The sequence below is a fragment of the Bipolaris sorokiniana genome (assembly GCF_000338995.1).
Source record: "Bipolaris sorokiniana ND90Pr unplaced genomic scaffold COCSAscaffold_2, whole genome shotgun sequence".
Taxonomy (NCBI): domain Eukaryota; kingdom Fungi; phylum Ascomycota; class Dothideomycetes; order Pleosporales; family Pleosporaceae; genus Bipolaris; species Bipolaris sorokiniana.
The window spans coordinates 1,087,175-1,107,953 of NW_006911896.1; the positions used below are offsets into that span (position 1 = coordinate 1,087,175).

At 49.0% G+C, this 20,779-nt stretch overlaps 7 protein-coding genes across 7 annotated transcripts; 1 reads left to right on the top strand and 6 right to left on the bottom strand.

The window, feature by feature from the left end:
* The first annotated feature begins 92 nt into the window (after positions 1-92).
* COCSADRAFT_196226 (uncharacterized protein) lies at positions 93-2,088 on the top strand. Its single transcript, XM_007697714.1, has 2 exons — positions 93-751; positions 801-2,088. The coding sequence occupies exons 1-2, from the start codon at positions 521-523 to the stop codon at positions 1,815-1,817; spliced, it is 1,248 nt and encodes a 415-aa protein (XP_007695904.1). The 5' UTR covers positions 93-520; the 3' UTR covers positions 1,818-2,088.
* A 218-nt stretch (positions 2,089-2,306) lies between these two features.
* COCSADRAFT_187237 (uncharacterized protein) lies at positions 2,307-3,265 on the bottom strand (the record flags this gene model as incomplete). The annotated part of the gene is made up of 1 exon (XM_007697715.1): positions 2,307-3,265. The coding sequence occupies one exon, from the start codon at positions 3,263-3,265 to the stop codon at positions 2,699-2,701; it is 567 nt and encodes a 188-aa protein (XP_007695905.1). The 3' UTR covers positions 2,307-2,698.
* Positions 3,266-5,156: 1,891 nt separating this feature from the next.
* COCSADRAFT_108534 (uncharacterized protein) lies at positions 5,157-7,781 on the bottom strand. The gene is made up of 3 exons (XM_007697716.1): positions 7,232-7,781; positions 6,467-7,174; positions 5,157-6,336 (listed from the first exon to the last, which is right to left on the bottom strand). The coding sequence occupies exons 1-3, from the start codon at positions 7,476-7,478 to the stop codon at positions 5,255-5,257; spliced, it is 2,037 nt and encodes a 678-aa protein (XP_007695906.1). The 5' UTR covers positions 7,479-7,781; the 3' UTR covers positions 5,157-5,254.
* Positions 7,782-9,076: 1,295 nt separating this feature from the next.
* Positions 9,077-10,327, bottom strand: COCSADRAFT_33197 (uncharacterized protein). The gene is made up of 3 exons (XM_007697289.1): positions 10,266-10,327; positions 9,535-10,211; positions 9,077-9,470 (listed from the first exon to the last, which is right to left on the bottom strand). Exon 2 carries the CDS (start codon positions 10,016-10,018, stop codon positions 9,548-9,550), a length of 471 nt encoding a protein of 156 aa, XP_007695479.1. The 5' UTR covers positions 10,019-10,211; positions 10,266-10,327; the 3' UTR covers positions 9,077-9,470; positions 9,535-9,547.
* Positions 10,328-10,788: 461 nt separating this feature from the next.
* Positions 10,789-13,805, bottom strand: COCSADRAFT_196228 (uncharacterized protein; the record flags this gene model as incomplete). The annotated part of the gene is made up of 2 exons (XM_007697717.1): positions 10,789-13,340; positions 13,791-13,805. 2 exons carry the CDS (start codon positions 13,803-13,805, stop codon positions 10,920-10,922), a joined length of 2,436 nt encoding a protein of 811 aa, XP_007695907.1. The 3' UTR covers positions 10,789-10,919.
* A 1,319-nt stretch (positions 13,806-15,124) lies between these two features.
* Positions 15,125-17,244, bottom strand: COCSADRAFT_133766 (uncharacterized protein). Its single transcript, XM_007697718.1, has 3 exons — positions 17,032-17,244; positions 16,760-16,983; positions 15,125-16,701 (listed from the first exon to the last, which is right to left on the bottom strand). Exons 1-3 carry the CDS (start codon positions 17,184-17,186, stop codon positions 15,518-15,520), a joined length of 1,563 nt encoding a protein of 520 aa, XP_007695908.1. The 5' UTR covers positions 17,187-17,244; the 3' UTR covers positions 15,125-15,517.
* Positions 17,245-18,754: 1,510 nt separating this feature from the next.
* Positions 18,755-20,373, bottom strand: COCSADRAFT_108543 (uncharacterized protein). The gene is made up of 4 exons (XM_007697719.1): positions 20,113-20,373; positions 20,026-20,057; positions 19,678-19,956; positions 18,755-19,628 (listed from the first exon to the last, which is right to left on the bottom strand). The coding sequence occupies exons 1-4, from the start codon at positions 20,312-20,314 to the stop codon at positions 18,933-18,935; spliced, it is 1,209 nt and encodes a 402-aa protein (XP_007695909.1). The 5' UTR covers positions 20,315-20,373; the 3' UTR covers positions 18,755-18,932.
* Positions 20,374-20,779: the final 406 nt, after the last annotated feature.

The following is a 20,779-nucleotide window of genomic DNA, read 5'->3' on the forward strand; positions in this document are numbered from 1 at the left end:
GTCTCTACGTACCACGCCTCAGCCACGACTGACATCACACCCGATCGACAACGCATCGCATACGCCGCACCTCATTTGCTGGCATGCGCATGCGGCGGGTAAGCTGGACGGAAACGGCGTTTCCGCAATAATTTGTTCAGATCTTACAAGAAGGCTTGCCCATTGCAATCGCAGAAGTATCGCATGCGTCCACTCAGATGCACGCTGCAGTCAGCACTCTCGACAGCCTCGCTCTGTCCGTTGCCAGACCGCTCTTCGACCGCCACACTACAGCCTGGCCTATTGTTGAGTGTGGCATTTACTCCAGGATGTCCCCACATTGCAGCACATTCACTGTATGCATAGAAAATTGATCCCCGGGTTACTTTACCTGTCAGCTGTTAATTCACTCTTTTGTGCGCTCCTCACCCGAGAACGTCAGCACTGCGACGCTGGAAAGCAATCGCGTAGCACCCGCACCACCGTACATGGCTCTAGTGCTGGGCACAGCTCATATTAATATTCAACGGTGATTTCAATCATGGCGCCACTCAGCAACATCAATGGTGAATTTCTGGCTATGAGCAAGCGGTGGCCCGAGCCAGCTACAACCCGCACTTCACCACCCACGCGAGCCAGCATGACTCTTGAAGGAGGATTCCTAGAAGCATGGGCACAGGGATATAATGTGGGCAGTTTCATAATTCTCATATTAATCGTCCTCTGCAACTACCGATCTGGAATCTTGCTCCATAAACTCATACTACTCGAGGTGAGCCCAAACCCTGCCTATAGTCCGAAGCACGTTCTGATATCCAAAGCTCCTCCTCGCGATCTGGCACGGAACCTTTATCTTCTTCGAGGACCCGCACTACGGATGGTACTTATCATCAACCGCCACGCTCCTCTTCATCTCCTACTTCCTGCACAATGTCGTCGCCTGGCTCAAAATCCGGCCCTTCCTCCCCCTCTGGGGTTCTCGCTTCTTCATCATCTCGCTCATCTGCGTGCAACCCTTCTGGATCGTCGAAGCCTGGTCCAACTTCGCCTACTTCAACCAACTCGCTACAGGATCCAGAGTCAACCTCCGCACGCGGCCCTGGGAAGCCCTAGTCCGCGACCCTTGGTGGATCTTTACAACCTGGAAACTGATCAACGCCATTAAAAAGACATATACATTCAGCTTGTGGACACTGATCAGAATCAATCGCCGCTTCAGCGTAATGCTAGCCTGCATGATCCTCTCCATCATCTTCGTCCTCACCGACGCTGCCATTAGCGCAGCGAAATTATCAGCCAGCAGCGGTATAAATCCCTACTGGCGCTTCGCCCTCGTTTTCAAATGCGCCTCGGATACTATTTTCTTGGACGATTTTAAATCCATGCTTGACGATATCATCGCGCAAAAGTTCAATTCCGCAGCAGATACCACTGCACCGCGCCGCTCCATGTCACGAACCGGTGGTGCCACGAATAAGCGCTCGCGATCCATGTCGCGGGAGGAAGCTATGGAATCGAATATGCTAGAAAGATTGCGTACGCCATCGGTTAGTACGCGGAATAGCCAGTCGAGATCTTCGAGACCGAAACTCGGATCGTTTTTTTCGTCGAGGTCAAACCGAATGGAGAGAGAGATGTCATCGAACCAAAGGGCGAGAGAGACGCCGTTGATTCATTTGTATCCGCCGGAAGCGAGCGAGGCTTCGTATTCGAGACATCCCAGCTATGATAGCCAGGGTCATGTGGAATTGACGAGACCGGTGCATGCGCTGTATCGGAATCATGAACTTAGGGCTACGGAGAGTGATGGGAGTTTGCTTATTGGGAGATTGGTTTGAGGGGGAGGATTGTACGAGATATGCCTGCTGGCAGGCTATCGTAATGAAGCCTTGGGATACGGGAGTTTGAAAAGACGAATTATAGGGTTCTGTATGTGTATAATCAGGAAGGGGGACAGGGAAAAAGGGGACTGTACGGCGGGTGCTATGCATTATACCCCACGGCGCTTGTTGGATTGGTTGTATGAATAGAGGGACTGGGTACGGAATGTTTCGTAAGCTTTGTTATTCGCTAGTCAACCATATTTAGTTTATTGAACGTTATTTACGTAGGCGTCTTGCTTGATCAGTGGTCTTGAGCTTAACTGCAGATGTGCAGAAGAACACTGATGCAAGAAAGTGTTCGAAATTGGAAGAGACTATGTAAAAAAAGGCATACGGTTTACACTGCTGAAGAGAAAACTAAGATTCGTTATTTCATATCATATCCACCCATGAGGTGTACCCACCGCAGGCCTTGGAACCTGCACCGACGCACTATTATAACTCGCACCAGACATTCTCCACCCCCTCCCCGGCATCAACCTAATTCTCACCTTTCTACACCTCTCGTCCATCCCACCCCACGCAGAGGGCGGACTCAGTCCCCTCTGAGCCTCCTTCGGCAAACTGTACATCAGCGTCGGCATAGCTGATGTATTTCATATCCCGTTTGTGTATCCCTCGCGGTTGTCATCATAGTCGGGACCAAGAAGACGAGCGTGAGGACGAGCAAGAGAGGAGGAAAAATGAGCCATTCCCATTGCACAAGGACTTATTTTTTCGTATATGAGGCTCGACCTAGTAGCATCTGATGGCTGTTGCTTGATCGGACGCGGTCTGCCATTGCAGTCGTGAGACGCTCGACGTGCTGTGTAATGTTGTTCGGTGCGAGCCACGGGCTATGTCGGAGGTCGCGTTGTGAGGGGCCGATGGCGAAGTAGAAGTCTTTTGTATTGGAGTATAGGGATTGTGGAGATGTTGTCGATGCTGTAAGGGGATGGAAAGAATTCTCCGAAAATGGTCATGAAGTTTTGTGCTGTGACATTACTGCTGCCGTATTCGATCGAGTAGTTGGTGTGGGTTGGATCGATTACTAGGGTTGTGATGGTGATGTTTTTTTTGTATTCGATCCAGGTTCCGCCGCCTTGGTGTTCTGGAATTCCCCGGGATATCCATGTATTTGGCCCATTGGTGCTGTTGTAGAAGAATGATAAGGGGTTTTTATGGTATTCACTTAGATCGTATAATGATTTGATGGTCCTGACGCACCATGAGAGGAAGCATTCGTGCACTACAGGTGTCTTTTTCTGATAAACGCTTTCTCGGCCATCCAGTGTAGAGGCAATTAGAGTGTCGAGGATAGAGTTGCGTATGTTTTTGAAGGCTACTGAACCGACGCCGTAGTAGCGAACTTTAATCATGAAAGTTGCGAGGGGAAAGGTTCTCAAGAGCAAAGCTTCGGTCATCTTTACTATTTGCTATGCCATCTCTAGTATCTTAGCCGGAGAGAAGTATAGAATTCGGTGATGTGATGTTCAAGGATGTCCTCTCACTTGCCCCTTCAAATAGAACTCTTCATCAAGCGGTCCTTCCCTGGATTCTCCAATCTATAGTAGTATTGAGCCAAGCAAAGGTGATGTCGAGTAGGTCTCTAACATTGTCGCCGCAGCCGCAAACAGCAAAAGTCTCGTATTCCGGCCAAGTAATTTTACTCTTGGGGCATGAGAATGAGATATTTGGACGGCTCCCATTGCCAAACGGGGCTACCTTCATTCCGTTTCTGCAAAGGTAGCCTTGGACAATCAGCATCAATTCCGGGTGTCTCATGCAATGTCCACTTGTCCGGAAGTGCGACTATTTTCTGGAAGAAAGCGTCAATCACAAGAAGTAGCACGATTAGAATAACTCCTAATGCGACCAAAAAGCGGCCTTTAGTGCCATACAGGAGCAACGCAGCGTCCCACGCTGCCGCGATGCTTTGTCAAAGATCTCAAAGTCACACATGGCTTGCGAGTCATCGAGCCGGTGTCATTCCAATTGTCCTAACGCTTCTGAGGTAGGAACTATGAGGGTAGCTGAGGCGATCTATCCAAGTATATTCGTTCGTGTGAGAAACGTCTCGGTTTGGGCCATGGCGATTTGGTGTATCCGAATATAGATCCTAATCACGCCGCCCATGCAGAGCGTACTGAGAAACCAGGCTGCTGCTTTGAATAGCTATTGCCAGAGGTCACTTAGCAACGTATTGAATATTGCGCGGTTCCTTTTCAATCGGTATATAAGGTCGAGCGAGGGGTTCCTCTCGTTGTTTGAAATGTAAGATGTCGGTATATACTGTCCATGGCTCAGTCGGGTTGAAATGAGGCTTGCTGTAGATTGGTATCGTGAACTAGCTGGTGCAGTGCTTCTGCGAGATCGGAGTGCGCTTTCGCATCTGGAGAAGTCACATTTGTCGAGATGCGAAACTGTGGCTGGTGGCTTGGCGATTGTCGATTGGTGTCGCTGAGCAGGGGGGATGAGCGACACCAGTCGACAGCCGTCGCTCGTCAGCCACCACCAGCCACTATTGCGCACCTGCGATGTTGAAGCTGCAACAATCTCGTCGGTTGCAATCAAAGCAACAGGTGCTGCTTGCGCACACGTGTGCTAACAGTATCGAAGTCGAAATCTGAGACAGATGCTCACGACCCAGAGACTTCATCCAGAGTCTGTGTCCAGCCTGGATGTCCGGAGGTGGAGTGAGAAGCGCGTCTTGGTAAGAGCATTGTGGTGTCGTAGCGCGTCACTAGGTAGTGGACAACAACGTTCTTCAATCAATCCTGCCTCTACAATTTGTTTTTCAGCTATTATCATCCTCAATTGCAGATTGCCCTTTGATCTTTTGAGCACGATGTCTTGTCTTGCTACCGGATAAGATGGCGTCCATGTTAAAGGAACGAGTGGTAACGCGGCAGCATTCTTGGACTTGGGAATACCTCAGCGTTGGACATAATAACAACGGGCCAAGCTAAATCACGCCGATTGACGCGGAATGTTGGCCATACTGAAGGGACAAAGCCTTGTTGTCTCTCATTTTGCAAAGCTGACAGTCCGCTTCGTCATCGTGTGCGTATCGTAGCCTCGCTGTTGGCGCTATGGTATGGTTACGCATTATGTCAATTATACGCTCCTCACTTCGGAAAAGGGTGGAGATCTCTGGCCACGTATCTAGGTCATTTTTCTTCTTGTGTAAGGCAAGATAAGGCAGGATTTTGGGTGAAAGGATCTACTCACGATGAAGCTTCAGCACGAACACAACCGACAATGGGCACCAGCCCTATTTTGTCACTGCGTCTCGGATTTCGGTATCAGATTCCGGCCCCTAGTATCAGTTATGGATCTGGAAAATATCTTTGTATTATTAGAGCCTGAACATTAATCATTACGTCGTAAATCGTCTATCATATAAAATTACATCAAAAGAAACCAGGTGGAGGTGGTGGCCTCGCAATTATTTGACCAGAAACCCTCCAGCCTTGTTTCGGCAAAAGCCTAATCCGAACCTTACTCGCGCGTTTACCTCTCATCACTCTTGGTCGAGTCGTCGAAATAACTCCTTCTTGTATGTCTTTCGGCAGGCTGTACATCAACGTCGGCATCGCTGAAGTCTTCCATGTGCCGAGATCTTCGTAACTCTCGCTTGAGGTCTTTCTGATTGTTGAGACCAGAAAAAAAATGCTGAGGATGAGCATAGCTAATGGAAACGCGAGCCAGCCCCATTGGACTGCGACGTATGTTTCTCGCGCGTAGGCGGTACCGGGAATAAGTTCGTTGCTGCCCGTATCGGATCTGATCACGTTTGTGATAGAGTTGGCCATTCGTTCCAGGTGAACAGCAACGTTGTTTGGCGCAAGCCAAGGACTGAATCGAAAGCTACGCCATTTGGCTTTGTCCGTGTGGCTAGCAAATATCTTGACAAACTGCTGCGCTGTTGGATTGGAGATTGTAATCATGGATGGAAAAATCTCGTCGAGGATAAAGGCGATATCGAAGAAAGTCTCATTGGAAACCCCAAATGCCGGCATGTTTTCTGGTAGTGACGGAGGACGTATGCTGATATTTGGATGGAAGTCTTGTGCCGTTATCTCTGAGTTAGGAACATGTTCGATTGACCATGGAAAATCTGCCTTGGTATTATTTATGAACACTTCCTGTACCTCTTCTTTGTAATCCCCATCATGGTATGAGGAGTGGAGGGTTTTGACGCACCACGTCAGCATACATTCTTGAGCAACAGGTCGCTCTTTCTTGTAGACGCTTTCAGCGGTGCCGTCTGCCGAGCTCACTATCAACGCATCGAGTATACGATATTGGATATGTTCGAAATTGATGGTTGCGCTGCCATAGAGAGGCTCCCGGAACAGAGTGGTGACCAATGGCAAGGAACGCATAAGAAGCGTTTCACCTGGTACAGGGTCGGTAAAGTTGGAAACTCGGAAGCCTGACATAAGAACAGGGTCATCGCTGGTTGCATTTATAAAGTAGCCACAGGCAGCGTCTATAAAACAGTTAGCGACTAGTCGAAGGTCAACTGTGAGACACCTTTGTGCTAGTGTTGTCCCAATAGATGGGCATGGCCTATTAAATCGTTTGACAGAAACAAAAACCTAAAAAACGGGTACACGTACCTTTAGGCGCGGTATAGTTCAAATCACGGCCAAGTGCTTCCCTGATCCAGTCCATTCTCGTCATCAGACAACCGTACTCAAGGAGGTGTGAGATATCTTCACAAGCGCTGCAAACCCCCAAGGTCTCGTAAGGTGGCCATTCGCACCTGCCGGTAGGGCACACAAGCGGTATCTCAGCTTGTGTAGCATTTCCCATTGTAAGCGGACGGGTGCCGTTCTGATCGTAGAAAAACGGGACCATTCCCCTTCTCAATTCGTTATTCGTTACCGCCATTGGTACGCCGATGTCGGCCTCGTATTGATTTTCAACAGTGGGGTCGTAACGAACAATGCGTGGGATGAAGCTTTCGCCCTCGAGTTTCCATCGCTCTGGCAAATCGGTCACTTGCTGGAAAAAGGTGTCAATTGCCAATAGAAGGATTGTCAAAAGAGCACCTAACGCAGCAAGAGACCTGCCCTTTGTACGACACAAAAGCATGACTGAACCCCATGCACCACGTGATGCTTTGTCGAAGATCTCAAAATCGAATGCATCTCTGGACTTTTTGCCATGAAACCAGGTCCACTTCAGCTGTCCGATCGCTTCTGATATGGGTAAAATGAGTGCCGCCGATGCAACTTTTGAAAGAATCGTAATGACAGTCAGAGCAGGCGCCCAAGTGTTGAGGGATTTGTTATTCACGTGATACAGTAATCCAATGATCGCGCCTGTTCGAATAATTAGCAGTTTATACACATAGGAGTGAGTGAGTGGGAGTGTCATACCCATACAGACTGCGCTTATTGTCACGCTGATAATTTCGAATAACCAACGCTTCCAAGTGCTTTCGGATGCGTTGTATTGTGCAAGCTTTTGCTCGAGGCGACCCGGAAAGTCGAGCCGGCGCTTTTCGTATCCAGCAACTCGGTATGTTTTAGGCGGTGGTCTGGGTGCACTTTCGCTCGTTGGCATGTATGAAAACCGAGATTCATTCGAAGTAAAGGGTAGAATATTCTCTTCTGCTCGCGTCATCGTATGAACGACTGCTGATCAAAATTTGAGAAGACATGATCCATGAGTGAAGGTGATGTTTTGAATGGGGCGATGTGGCTCATCATTGGTAGTCACGGCCATAGCTTGCGGATATTTTTGTAAGAATAAAGATATCAAGGACCAGGCGCTTATCGGCTACTGGTAAGCGAGCGGCACGTTATCTGCCAAAGATAATCCGGTCGTGGATTTGCGCTTCGAAAAACAGCCGAGGGCAATACGTGTGAATCCAGAACTGACAATTCAGTCATTTGAATATAGAAGTCTACTTGGCTTTAGAATCAGACCTGTAGCATCGATGTCCTAAGCGCTGTAACCTGACAACACATGGAGCGTTGGGCGGCTTCGGAAGGACGGGTGGTAGTTGCACCAATCATGGAGCAGAAGCTCGTGGTAGCGCCGTGGCGCAATGTGTCCGTAGAACTACCGTTCACGTGGACCAATCGACACTGGGCTACGCGAACAGTTAAGCGCTGGATTGTAGTAATTGGTGTACATACGTCGTTGAGAATAAGCGCTGAAAGTAGCACGATTAGGAAATATGGTTACCAGGCACAACGCAAGGCGACTTTATTCGCTTGGCAATACACGATGAGCGTGCGGTGCTTTGACGGAAGTGTTTTCCTGTCCAGCCTTGTGGATGGGACTGGCCTGGAGAGCATGCCAAGCCGCGCCGTATCATCCAACCTACCATGAAATTCATATATGGATGAGAATGGAGCGACCTAAAAAGTGGTAGTGCTTGGGAATGGTTCCACCTTTGTTCTTGAGAAGAGTTCCGAGTGCGAGGATTGAGTCTTTGCTGCGATCAACCAACGATTCTTTTCGAGCGTTAAAAGAGTGCAGCGAAAGCTGAGCGAACTCGCAATGGAAGTACCTTTTATCAGAATCTGTTTGGATGAAAGTGACCACTTGTGATTTGAACATACATAGGCTGAGATAGAAGATGTTGGCAGGTATGGTGATGCACAAAGAAGGTTATTGCCGAACAAAGGGATATACGCCTGAGCGTACCGAACTCCGAGTGACACGTGGCATTTCGACATTCTTATCAGATGTGTTGCATATGTGTGTGGGGCAATGAATTGTAGCCTCGTTGCCATCTTGCAAAATCTAGTCGGCCAAAAGAGTTGCCCTGTGGGAACACACGAGACCCAGAAACCGGCCAAGTACAGGGATACCGATGAGGAAACCTTGGTACCGGCAAGGTGGATATCTGAATCGAATTATGACCAATATCACACTGCATAGGCACTGTGACTTGATGCGCATAATACTTGTAGAATTGTGTAGACATGCGCTACATGGGTATAGGTAAGGTTATTGTAATAGGAGTGAAGATGAAATGGAGCTGCATGAATGAGGTCTTCGATAAGGTTTACGTTCATGTAAGTGTCCCGCTCAAGCATTAAGTGAACACGCGTGGTAACGTCAGTCTTGAGATTGGGCGCTTAACCGGGATACGTGATTGGTGATTCATCTCTCCAGTCTACCCCGGAACTGTGCTGATACATACCTGAGTCTTATCTTTGCAATGTCACAATCAACGCTGTATCTGTGATTGAATTCGTGCTTGAGCAGGCCAAGTAAACTGAATAAGTCTCATTGGGATTTGCTAATATTTTACAACAAGATTGCTAAGTATTGTACAATAGGATGATTGCATCATCAGGGGAAGTCCCGCTAACTGGGTATGCCAAACAGGGGTATAGACGCCACCAATTCAAGAACAATAGAACGCCATAGCAACATCATCACTAGAACTCTCATAACCACGTTGTGAATTGGAGTTCTGTGAATTTCCGCCAAAGGTATAGAAGAAAGCGTAGCGCTGATGCACATCACGTGCGTAGAAGAGTTGTGACCAGGTCGCGGGAACGGTTGATTGGCGTAAGGTACCGACTGCGGAAAGCCAATCATTTCGTCCTTGATTGAGGTGCAAAACGCCGCCAAGCCACGTCACATCGCTAATATCTATCGATTGGTTAGAAGTCGTTCTGCGATGCTAAGAAGTCATAAGTAAAAGATTTAGACTTACAGATATCGCATGTTTACAGGATTGCCTTGTAGTGTGCCCTTTCAGCGCTTCCAATGTGACAACTCAGTGTGATGAAAATGCCAGGCAATTTTTCGCTCCTCCACATCGCATCACTAGGCATCCACAAAGTCTCGCCTAACGCCTTGTGTTCCAGTTGCATTGGCTCTCGCGTTTCACCTTGCCGAATTGGTGTACGAGAGATTATGCCCTCACATCGCTCCTCCAATGATCGCGCAACATGCGCATGACGGAACCACAGCGTATGCTCGTTCCATGCGCGCCGCGTCGCCTCGGTGGCCTCAAAGGCGGTTATCGTCAAGAAGGCCGCTGCGGGTTGAAGCGCCGTGGATGGAAGGTGGAAATGGGCATGTAATGTGATGACGGTCGAAACTCCTTGTCTTGCATCCAGAACTGTGGATAAATGCGTCGCCCATTCCCACGACTGAAAGCCAACACCAGAGAAAGACAACCAGGACTGTACCATTCTTTTGTATCACAATCTTGCTTGGCTGTGCCAACATCTTGCTTCTTCCAAGTCATCATCTGTCCCTCTGGTATCCAAGAAGACCCAACAGCGGCAAAACCTAATTTCCATCTCCAACATGCACGTTCGCAACCTTCTCTTAGTAGCATCAATGGCGATGCCCATTGTTGCCATGCCCACGGCGGCCAACAACGTACGCAATCGAAAGCCTGATGATACCTGATGGTTATGCTGACATTTGGCCTAGTTCACTCCACGTGGAGACATTGCTGTCGAACAGCGAGGATCTCTTATCGCTCGGCTTTATCGAGATCTCTTCAAGCGAGAGCCGCTCATCGAAGCTATTCCTTTGGTAGCTTCAAGGGATGAGATTGTTGGAACGGAAACAGAGGAGCCAAAGAAGGGAGCGAGCATCCCAGGTGGTGGCCCAAGTAAGAGAGACGCAAGGAAAGGAGCGAATGTTCCAGGTGGTGGCCCGAGTAGGAGAGACGCAAGGAAAGGAGCGAATGTTCCAGGTGGTGGCCCGAGTAGGAGAGATGCAAGGAAAGGAGCAAACGTCCCAGGTGGCGGTCCTAGTAAGAGAGACGCAAGGAAAGGAGCGAACGTCCCAGGTGGCGGTCCTAGTAAGAGAGATGCAAGGAAAGGAGCAAACGTCCCAGGTGGCGGTCCTAGTAAGAGAGACGCAAGGAAAGGAGCAAACGTCCCAGGTGGCGGTCCTAGTAAGAGAGATGCAAGGAAAGGAGCAAACGTCCCAGGTGGCGGTCCTAGTAAGAGAGACGCAAGGAAAGGAGCAAACGTCCCAGGTGGCGGTCCTAGTAAGAGAGATGCAAGGAAAGGAGCGAACGTCCCAGGTGGTGGCCCCAGAATTTGAAGAAGTTAAGTTTAATTTGGTAATGACGAATCAGATCCACCCTGGTGGTGGCAGATTTCTCGGAATGGTTGGAGTTACTGGGGTGAAGACATTACCCGATACCCTCCACCCTGTAGTTGGCGATAATTTTACTTTCAGATCTTTAGCTTTTTCTCTTGGGGTCATCTTAGGATCGGGTTTGGCGAGACGTTTCTGGTAACGATCGGGGAGTCCATAGAGTAACGTTGCAATTGCAGAGTTCTTCCTGATTCCCACTTGATCTTTCTCCGATGCAGATTTGATCACCGTCGCCAGCAGGAAAACGAAACTAACTAGCAGTAGTCCAACAGGAAGAGATAGCCATGGCCAACGTACCAAGACATATACCTCTCTCTCAAATGCTTCGCCATGTATCATCTCATTGCTTGATGAAGATCGGATCGCGTTGGTTATTGAAGTCGTCATTCGCTCCATGTGACGCGAAACATTGTTGGGAGATAGCCATGGATTAAATTCCGGCTCCCTGGTTCGAACGTCGGTTGGCGAACCGGTCCTCCACCTGATTAGTGGTATACTTTCATCATCTGTGGCCGTTGTGAAGGCTGGGAACACTCGGTCGAAAACCATGACAGTGAACAACATTGTCTCATTGTTGACACCCCAGCCGTTCTCGGTGACATTTTGACTAGTAGAAGGCGCTGAGATTGTGACATTTTCGTTATAATAAGTCCAGGTGTCGCCGGTTTCTGAGTCGAACTCAGCAATCCATGGAAACTCCTCGTTCGTTTCATTATAGAAAGTTGAGGTAACATTCTCGTAGTATATCCCAGACAAATACGATGATTCGATGGTCTTTACACACCATGACACAACACATTCGTGTAAAGTTGGTGTATCGTTGGCGTAGACATGGGATCGGCCGATCGAACTGGAAATCAAAACATTTTCGAGTGGATTGCGGATATTTTTGAAGTTGATTGATCCACCCCAGAGCGACTCTCGTTGTGGATTTGTCACGAGCGGTAGGGTGCGCATGAGCAAAGCCTCCCCGACGGGCTCTCCTTTTTCGTCGACCATGTATCCTGACATGAGGACTGGCTCTTCGGATGTAGCATTCAGAAAGTGCCCGCATACTGTGGCATTGGGATAGGAGGAAACTGTTGTGTTGAGCTCAGATGTCCAATCAACCCGTGTGTACATGCATGCGAAGGTCAGAAGCTGCGGTAACTCGACGCATTGACTACACATGCCGAGCGTCTCATACGAGGGCCATGTGCATTTGCTGGTGGGGCAAGAGAGTGGAATATCAGGGCGAGTACCATTGCCATATGGTATTGCTTGGGTGCCATTACCGAGGAAAAAAGTGTCTGCAACCCCCAAGATGTCCTGATCGTACTGAGCAGTAAACAATCCATTCACGTACTCGACAGGATATTGTGGTTCGTATCGAATGACTATTGGTAGAGCGCTAGTTGCGTTTTGCAGGGTCCAACGCTCAGGAAAGCTGACAACTTGTTGAAAGAATGGGTCTAGTGCAAGACAAAAAATTGTAATGAGAGCCCCAAGGGCGGCGATAGTTTTTCCACGGGTGTGTATGAGTAGTAGGAATGCACCCCATGGGCCTCTTGAAGCGTTGTCGAACATTTCAAAGTCCCACATCTTCTTGGAGTCACCTTTCACGAACCAGCTCCACTTCAACTGGCCTAGGGCTTCCGCAACTGGGAGAAGAAGCGCTGCGCCAGCGATACGAGAGAGAATCGATACAAAGGCGTTTAGAGTTAAGCCCATGTTATCAAATGGCCATTTGTTGGCAGGTTGATCCCTGAGTACGATCAGGACAGCGACGATGGCTCCCATGCATATAGCACTGATGAGCCAGCTAACGATCTCCAGCATCCATCGTTCCACGACATTACCAGATGAATTCCATCGCCACAATTTTTCTTCGATGCGTTGTGCGATATTCGTAGCTGGTTCAGACTTTTCGCTCTCAATAGGTGGAGGCTGGATGTATATATGAGGTGCATTGGGTGGGCCATTGTGGATACCAAGTCCGTTATTAGGTATGCTTGAGTGCTTACTATCGGCCCTCTCAGGATCATATTGCATTGGTGCGTTGGCACCAAGCCCTTCAAGCCGAAGTCTTGGACGGTCGGTGGGAAAGAACCGTAGAAGTGGGCGTCTTGTCTGATTTTGTTGAACAACCTCTGGTGGAGGCTCAGGGATTGGCCAGACCATTGAGCGATGGCTTGAAGTTTCGATAGTGGTGGTTGGGCTCGGCTCGACAGGGCTAACTGGAACTGCATTTGCATGTGCAGGACTCAAAAATGTTGGTCGATTTTGTGGGATGATCTCTGGTGTTGTTGGTGTTGTTGGTGTAGTTCCATATGTTCGTCCCATGTTTCGTCCATTGTTCCCTGTGTCGAGGTATATTGGGACATCGGGAAAGGCGGACCAGTGCATGGGACTCTTCTGTGGTTGAGACATTTGTGTAGAAGAACCCGGAATGATAATCGGGTATGGCATTAAGAAGAGCCACTAGAAATGGGCTACTTGAATGAATAGTAAAAAGGAAAGAAAATGGTGGGGTTCTATGATGCAGACCGGAGAGATGCCTGCTAAGGTGGAAGCTGTGGAATGCTTCTCAGTAGCTACCTTCAGGTACTACTATAACAACACCGAGCTGTAGTATAAGCCTCCACTAGTCATTCATGTGATTGGACCATACAAGAAACGTCAAACACGGCTGTCACTGCGGCGTACATACAAACTATGCCTTGGTTCTGGGAATCGGTGCATTACCGAACCCATCCACCATTCACAGTACGAGTTAGGCGCAAGGACCCGTCCCCAACCTCCAGCAAAGCATGCCAAGATAGGCGGCTGAGGGCAGTTGCCTTGACACTTGCGTGCGGCGTAGGCTTCGGGAGCTGTCATGCCGACGCACCGGTGAGGGTGTAGCCGTACAGAGCGGGTGTATAACCGCTGGCGTGGCCGCATGGCTAGCCTAGCGTATTCTTGTTTGCCGCCGTGGTATTAAAAACAACATGCAAGTAGGCATATTCTTAGTTTTGGCCCCATGAGGTCACGTTAATGTAGGATTGTGGCACAGTTATATCAGCGCTTCGAGCCTCACCATGTCTTGAAACCAATGCGAATGCCAGAAAAATTGAAGAGGCGTGTTACATCTTCTGAACAAGCGAATGAAGATGAATGTTTCCAGTCTCAGAGGCTATCGCATGAATTTTCATGTGTTGGTTCGTCTCGAAGGCGGCCATGATGGTCTTGTTCCCAAACTTTTTGGGGGGTCACGATAACGATAGCGGGACCCCGCTATCGTTAAGCGCGGAGCCGACCACCCCACATCTTTAAAAATAGCGGCCAATTACAGCCCAGAGAAAATATAGACACGTCGTCTAGTCGCTATTTTCCGAACATTCTGCATCGCTTCCATCGTACATTTATTATTTCTGTGCAAAGTGCATAGCACGTACATGCATGTAGCACAATTCACGTGATGATGAATCTGGTGTTGAAGTAGGTGATTGCCATCATTTGGATGGAGGCTTTCAAAGCAGAGAGCAAGCCCGAAAATGGTGTAGTAGTAACATTAGGTTCAACGTCAGCTCTCATCTACTTCCAACACTTGGCCGGATAACTGATACCACCATGGCTTGAAGCTCAGTTTGTCATTCGATATATCGTAGCTCTGACACGTGTACCAACAGTGGCGCAGGACCAACCCAGTCCATTGGGTCGCGGCTAACCATCGACATGCATCCGATTTGGTACGTTCACCAGAAAATCGTTCACTTGGCAACACTACTATTCGCTCAGTAGACTGCTTCGATGCCCGGGTCAGTCGGGATCTCTTTCTTGTAGCCGCCAGACTTCAATCGATATCATGGTCACATGAAGGAACTATTGATACATCATCCTGAATGGCTTCGGTCTTGAGACAAATGGAGAAAAAAGAGCGCCAGACTAACTCCATTCACTTTCTGGATGGCTGGTTTTGAGACATATCAGATGACAATAGCTCCAGGCTATCGTTTGGAACGCCACCATATTGCATGGTTGTACATGGGCCTAGACGGCAGAACGTTTGTTAGATACTTCTGCGTTGTCCAGGACAAAGCCCAGTTAGCCCGGTGGGCGATAAGAGCAGTACGCTGTGTGGTCGTAGAGTACGCCATGTTGTAATCATATCATAGCCGCTAGCTCGTTTGTAGTAAGCGAATCCCGTAGTTAGTCATGGAGGAAGTAGTCGTGAAGCTTACAAAGAACCTGCTTACAGTTTACTAGAACTACCGTTTAAACTGAAACAAAATATTTCATCATCTCAAGCCCCTGCTTCGTATCTAGATTCAACGCGGGGAACTTGGGGAACTCTGGTCCGAGTGGATACCTGGATTATCATGTAGATCAACGGCAAACACACTTGCAAAGCATAAACCAACACATATGCAACTCCCTCTCATCTTGTCATTAGATCGTTTCAAACATTCCTGAAGGATCAGATAAACCATCAGCCTCCTTCAAACCCACTTCCCGAGCGCTAAACGCAACGGCCTTTGCGAGACTGGCACATGACCATGTCCATCCCAGCCATGTCCGGGTCCAAACCAGCCCCCTCGATGCAAGGCCTTCTACGCCTTCTTCTCCGGTATCTCATGAACCTCAGTGACACCATCGCCCTGCCCAAGAATCTTTGCCGTCGTTGCAGCTAGCTTCTCGCGATCTTGCTTCTCACTCTCAAACAAGAAAGTAAGTTCCTCCAACGTCTTACCATATGTTTCTGGAAACAAAAAGTAGATGAAGACAATCTCGCAACTCAGTAGCGCAATGTAAACAAACAAAAACTTCCAGTCGAGATCTTCGAGTCCGATGGGATTTGTGAACGAGCCCAACATGACTGCGCATCTGTTGAATAGCTGGAACCAAGAGAGACCCTTTGTGCGGACATAGTAGGGGAAGATTTCGACCATGTAGACGTACGTGAGCGCGTTGTAAGCAATGTTGTAAGAGGGTTTGTATAAGAAAATCATGGCGAGCACTGCAATGCCTGATTCTTTTGAGCCCGTGATGCGGTTGCGAGCTTGTGCGATGGTCCATGCAGTGTAGACGCATAAGAGACAGCTCGCACATAATAGGTACATTCTTCGTCGGGGAAATCGGGGCGTGATAGACGCCATTACGAGGGCCATGAGGAAGCCCCAAGCTTCTGATCCGAGATTAAAGCGTAGTTGGGTGTGACTGTCTTCAATGCCGATTTTCTCCATGATGGGCACTAGGTACTGGCTGATGAGGTTGTTTCCGCTGTACTGGACGAAGATGCCAAGGCCAGCAGCAACAAGAGCACGGTGCCTCATACCTTTTGTTTGGAACAGTTCTGCCCATCCGCGTTGACGTGAATCGTTTTCGATCTCGAGTGCTTTGCGAATCTCGGCAAGTTCGACGTGCGGCAGTTCGTTGGAAGCATCACCTTCAGCATGATACTTGATCAAGATCTCAAGCGCTTCCTCGCTTCGGTCTTTTGATACCAGCCATCTGGGACTCTCTGGTACCGTGAATGCGAATATAAGTTGGATGACAGATGGCGCGGCCTGGAGAATAGATGGAAGACGCCAGGACCAGTCGTTCGGAATAAGTCTTGTACGCAAAACAATTCCTGCACCGAGGACTGAGCCAACCCCAAAGAAGGCATTGAACATACTACCAAGGAAGTGTCGTTCTTTCGGGTGACCAAGTTCGCCTAGAAGTGCAGCACCTGAGATGATAGCGTATACAATACCATGACCGAGGAAAATGCGGCTGAAAACGAACATGGCCACTATTAGAGCATTAGCCATAATACCAAAAGCGCAAAGTATGTATCTGCTTCAACCTACAATTTCTTGACAATCCCTGCATGATTGATCCAATGATCATAATTGTAGATCCCACCACAATACTCTTTCTTCTGCCCAGGTGGTCGGATATAAGCGAAACAAGAGGAATACTCGATATAGCGCCGATATTGTAGCATGCTACCAACAATCCCAGCTGGCCTCCCTTGGGATGATTGAAGTAATCCTTCCAGTAGCTCAATGCTTGCATACCGTTCATCATGGAACTGCAACCAGTTAACCAAAAAGACACACTTCTCGAACCAAGAAATTACCTATCGAATCCCGACGTCGACTCAATAAAGAGACAAAACGGGACAAGAAGCAGATACAGCCGTCGAAGATTTGGTTTATTCCACCATCGCACCTTGTCCTCTGCGACGATGCGCTCGATGATGCCTTCACCCGCTTCTGCGACTGTCGGAGCCATTTTGCAGGAGTCGTTCGAAAGGGGTTTGCTCTTCAGAGTTAAGGAACTGAGGTGCCCCAGAACTCAAGAGACAGAATCACCTTCCCAAAACACCAATAGATATATATATATATTCAAACTCTACGATTAGACCTAGTAAACCCAGCAAACCCCACCGGCAAAAACCACCTCCACCAACAACACCTCCAAAGTCGGAGCTGTACCCCCGAACCGAATTTCCCCCTCAGGCACCCCATCCTTGGCCCCTCTTCTTCCTATCCTCATTAACCTTTTCGTATCAGTCTTGGCCTCTTGCGGGGTTGGCACCGACATCCATCCTCATACGTGGAAAAGCTTCCCACAAAAGCCTTTCCAGAAGCTTGTTACCAAAAAAACAAAAAGGGTCTAACCAGCTCCCCTTCCCGCGACAGCGAAAGAGAGAAAAATTACAAGGGAAACCGGGCCGTATTGTATGTGCGTATGTCGATCGTTATCCACCCCCGCGTTTTCTATGCGACGTTGAACAGCAACATGACCATCCACGACTTGCCAAGGACGTAACAATCAAGGAAACCCGAGCACACAAATCAGGTATCGAGACGTTACATTCCCTTTTTCCCTTGCAGACTACCTATCCCATCACCCGCTACCAAGTATCTACCTATCAAGCACCCGACCACCCGAGCACACGAATTGGACGTGCCGATCTTCAAGCCTCCTCTCCCACGCGACACCCATTCTATGCACCATTTTTCTCCCACACCTAGTCCACACCCAACAACCAACAACCACCAACTCTGCCCATTCCGCCACAACCCTCATGACTAGCCAAACCCGCATCTTCATAAATTACTCAACCCTCCTTGATAACTTACCAAACACGCACCCTCATAAATTACCTTCATACCCGCTCTTCTTATTCCCCATCCCTCCCCCCCCCCCAAAAAAAAGTATACTCAAGTACCCCGCTAATCCGGGGTAATTGTAGCCGCTAATCCCCATACGCCACGGCTCCGTGTCAAATCAAGCCTTATGCTTAGGCTATCCCTCCCTCCCCACACACACATCCAAACTAAGATCACGGAAACATAAATAATCTTGAACTCGGGTCCCCCTCCCCCCCTTCCTTCCAAAGCTTTTAAAAGTTGGCTTTTTTTGCAAAGCAAAGCACCAACATTGGTGATTTGTTGGACGTGGTGGTGGTGGTGGTAGTGGTGGTGGTTTAATATATATTGTGGCTTTATTTCCGGCCGTTAGTTTGTAGGAATGTGGGAATAAATGTGTGTGGATTGTATACATGGTGGGCTCGCAAGATGAGTACTAATTCGTACAAATTGTATAAACGGCAAATTCTGTGTGATAGTGGTAGTGGTGGCGGGATTAAGCCTGATTTCCATACCCGAGTTTGGCACTTCTTTTTTTTGGCTTGGCTGGGCTTGTATGTATGTTGTGCCAAGGGAGATAACGGCGTAGTGGCGTATTCACATAACTTCATTTCATACCAAAAGAGAAAACCACAGGCGAACAGAAGAGTAACCAAAATGGTCGTGTAAAAGGTATCATATTCGCTTTTCCTTCAGACTAAGCTTCCTTTTTTCCTCTTCCTTTCTTCTTTTCCTCTCTTTTGATGGAAAAGAATTCCCGGTCCTGTAACCAGAGGACCACAACCGACGCCGTAATATTCCATGATCATACACAAGACATAAATATCTACACAATAACACTCTATTCTACCCGCTAACATAGCTCCTCGACACACCAAGCTATTTACTTGGCGTTCTCGGGGCGGAGAGAGCGGACAGCCTTTCCGGCGCGCCAGATCTCAAGGTCGTCAATCTCCTTGAGCTCCTGCTTGTACTTCTCACGGTAGTCGGGTTGCGAGTTGTACTCGAGCGAACGCTTGGTCTCGGTACCGTTCTCAACGGAGGTGTAGAGGTCATCGAAGACAGGCTTGAGGGCATCCTTGAAGCGCTTGCTCCAGTCGATAGCACCACGACGAGCAGTGGTAGAGCAGGCGGCGTACATGTAGTCCATGCCGTTGGCACCGATCAAGGGGTACAGAGACTGGGTAGCCTCCTCGACAGTCTCGTTGAAAGCCTCAGATGGGCTGTGGCCACGCTCACGGAGAACCTCGTACTGGGCAAGGAACATGCCGTGGATTCCACCCATCAAGCAACCACGCTCGCCGTAGAGGTCAGAGTAGACCTCCTTCTCGAAGGTAGTCTCGTACATGTATCCGGAACCGACGGCAACACCGAGGGCAACAGCCTTCTCCTTGGCCTTGCCGGTAACATCTTGGTAAACGGCAATGGAAGAGTTGATACCACGGCCCTCACGGAAAAGAGTGCGGACGGTACGGCCGGAGCCCTTGGGGGCGACGAGGATAACGTCAATGTCCTTGGGAACCTCGACCTTGGTGAGATCCTTGAAGACGGGAGAGAAACCGTGGGAGAAGTAGAGAGTCTGAATCTGTTAGATGGATTCTCGTTGGGTTCTTGAATTCAGGACTTACCTTTCCCTTGGTAAGCTGGGGCTTGATAGCGGGCCAGGTCTCGGACTGGGCAGCATCTGAAAGGAGGTTCATGACAATGGTGGCCTTGCCAATGGCCTCGTCAATGTCGAAGAGGTTCTTGCCGGGAACCCAGCCGTCTTGCTCAGCCTCCTTCCATGAAGCACCGTTCTTCCGTACACCGATGATGACGTTGAGGCCGTTGTCACGCATGTTGAGACCCTGGCCGTGGCCCTGGGAGCCATAGCCGATGAGGGCGAGGGTGTCGTTCTTGAAGTATTCCTGGGTTGACTGTTAGCTGAAGCTCTGATAGAAACCAAGTCATTTCGATTGACGTGTCAATAAACTTACCAAAAGCTTCTCCTTTGGCCAGTCGGCACGCTCTGTTTAGCATCATCAGCTATCGTTTGCTTGTATTGTGCATCTAACTGAACCTACCGTAGACAGTCTCCTTGGTACCGGCAAAGTCAATGGTCTTGACACCACGAGTTTGCTGGAACTGGCTGGTAACGGCAGCCCTGGGGGCAGCCTTCTTTGCACTAGCACTCAGAGCAGAGACAAAAGTCCTCTTCTGGGCTGGAGCAGCCGCCAATTGGCGGGCGGATTGGCGGAGGGCACGGGTGACGGGTCTTGAGGCCATTGTGAATGTGTGTGTATGAGGATTGGGGTATCTTGGGGTCAGAAATATTGGGCGGGGATGGATGGCTTTTAAACTTTGGGGCTCGACTATGACCACAGTTGGAATTTCGAGTTCTGGAGCTTAGACCACGCCGATTATCGCTGCCCCAGACCACTGACACCCGCTCAATCGCGTCGTTGACCAATGAGGTGTCGGTATGTGTCCGATGCGGGGCTGCTAGCAGGGGTGGTGGGGGGTCTTCGGGGAGAGATGCGTGTCTCCGACAGCGCTTCACATGGTGGGAGCCGCTCCGTAACACACTCATACAGATGATTGTACCGAAAAGATAGGCAGTGCTTACTAGGGGCTGCATGTCCTATCGCTATCATACTCCACAGCGTTTGACAACCACGTAGTTATCTTGGGTACCGCACAGCAGTTGGCTAGACGGAGCTCTTGTGTTCTATCCGGAAAGGAACTAAACTG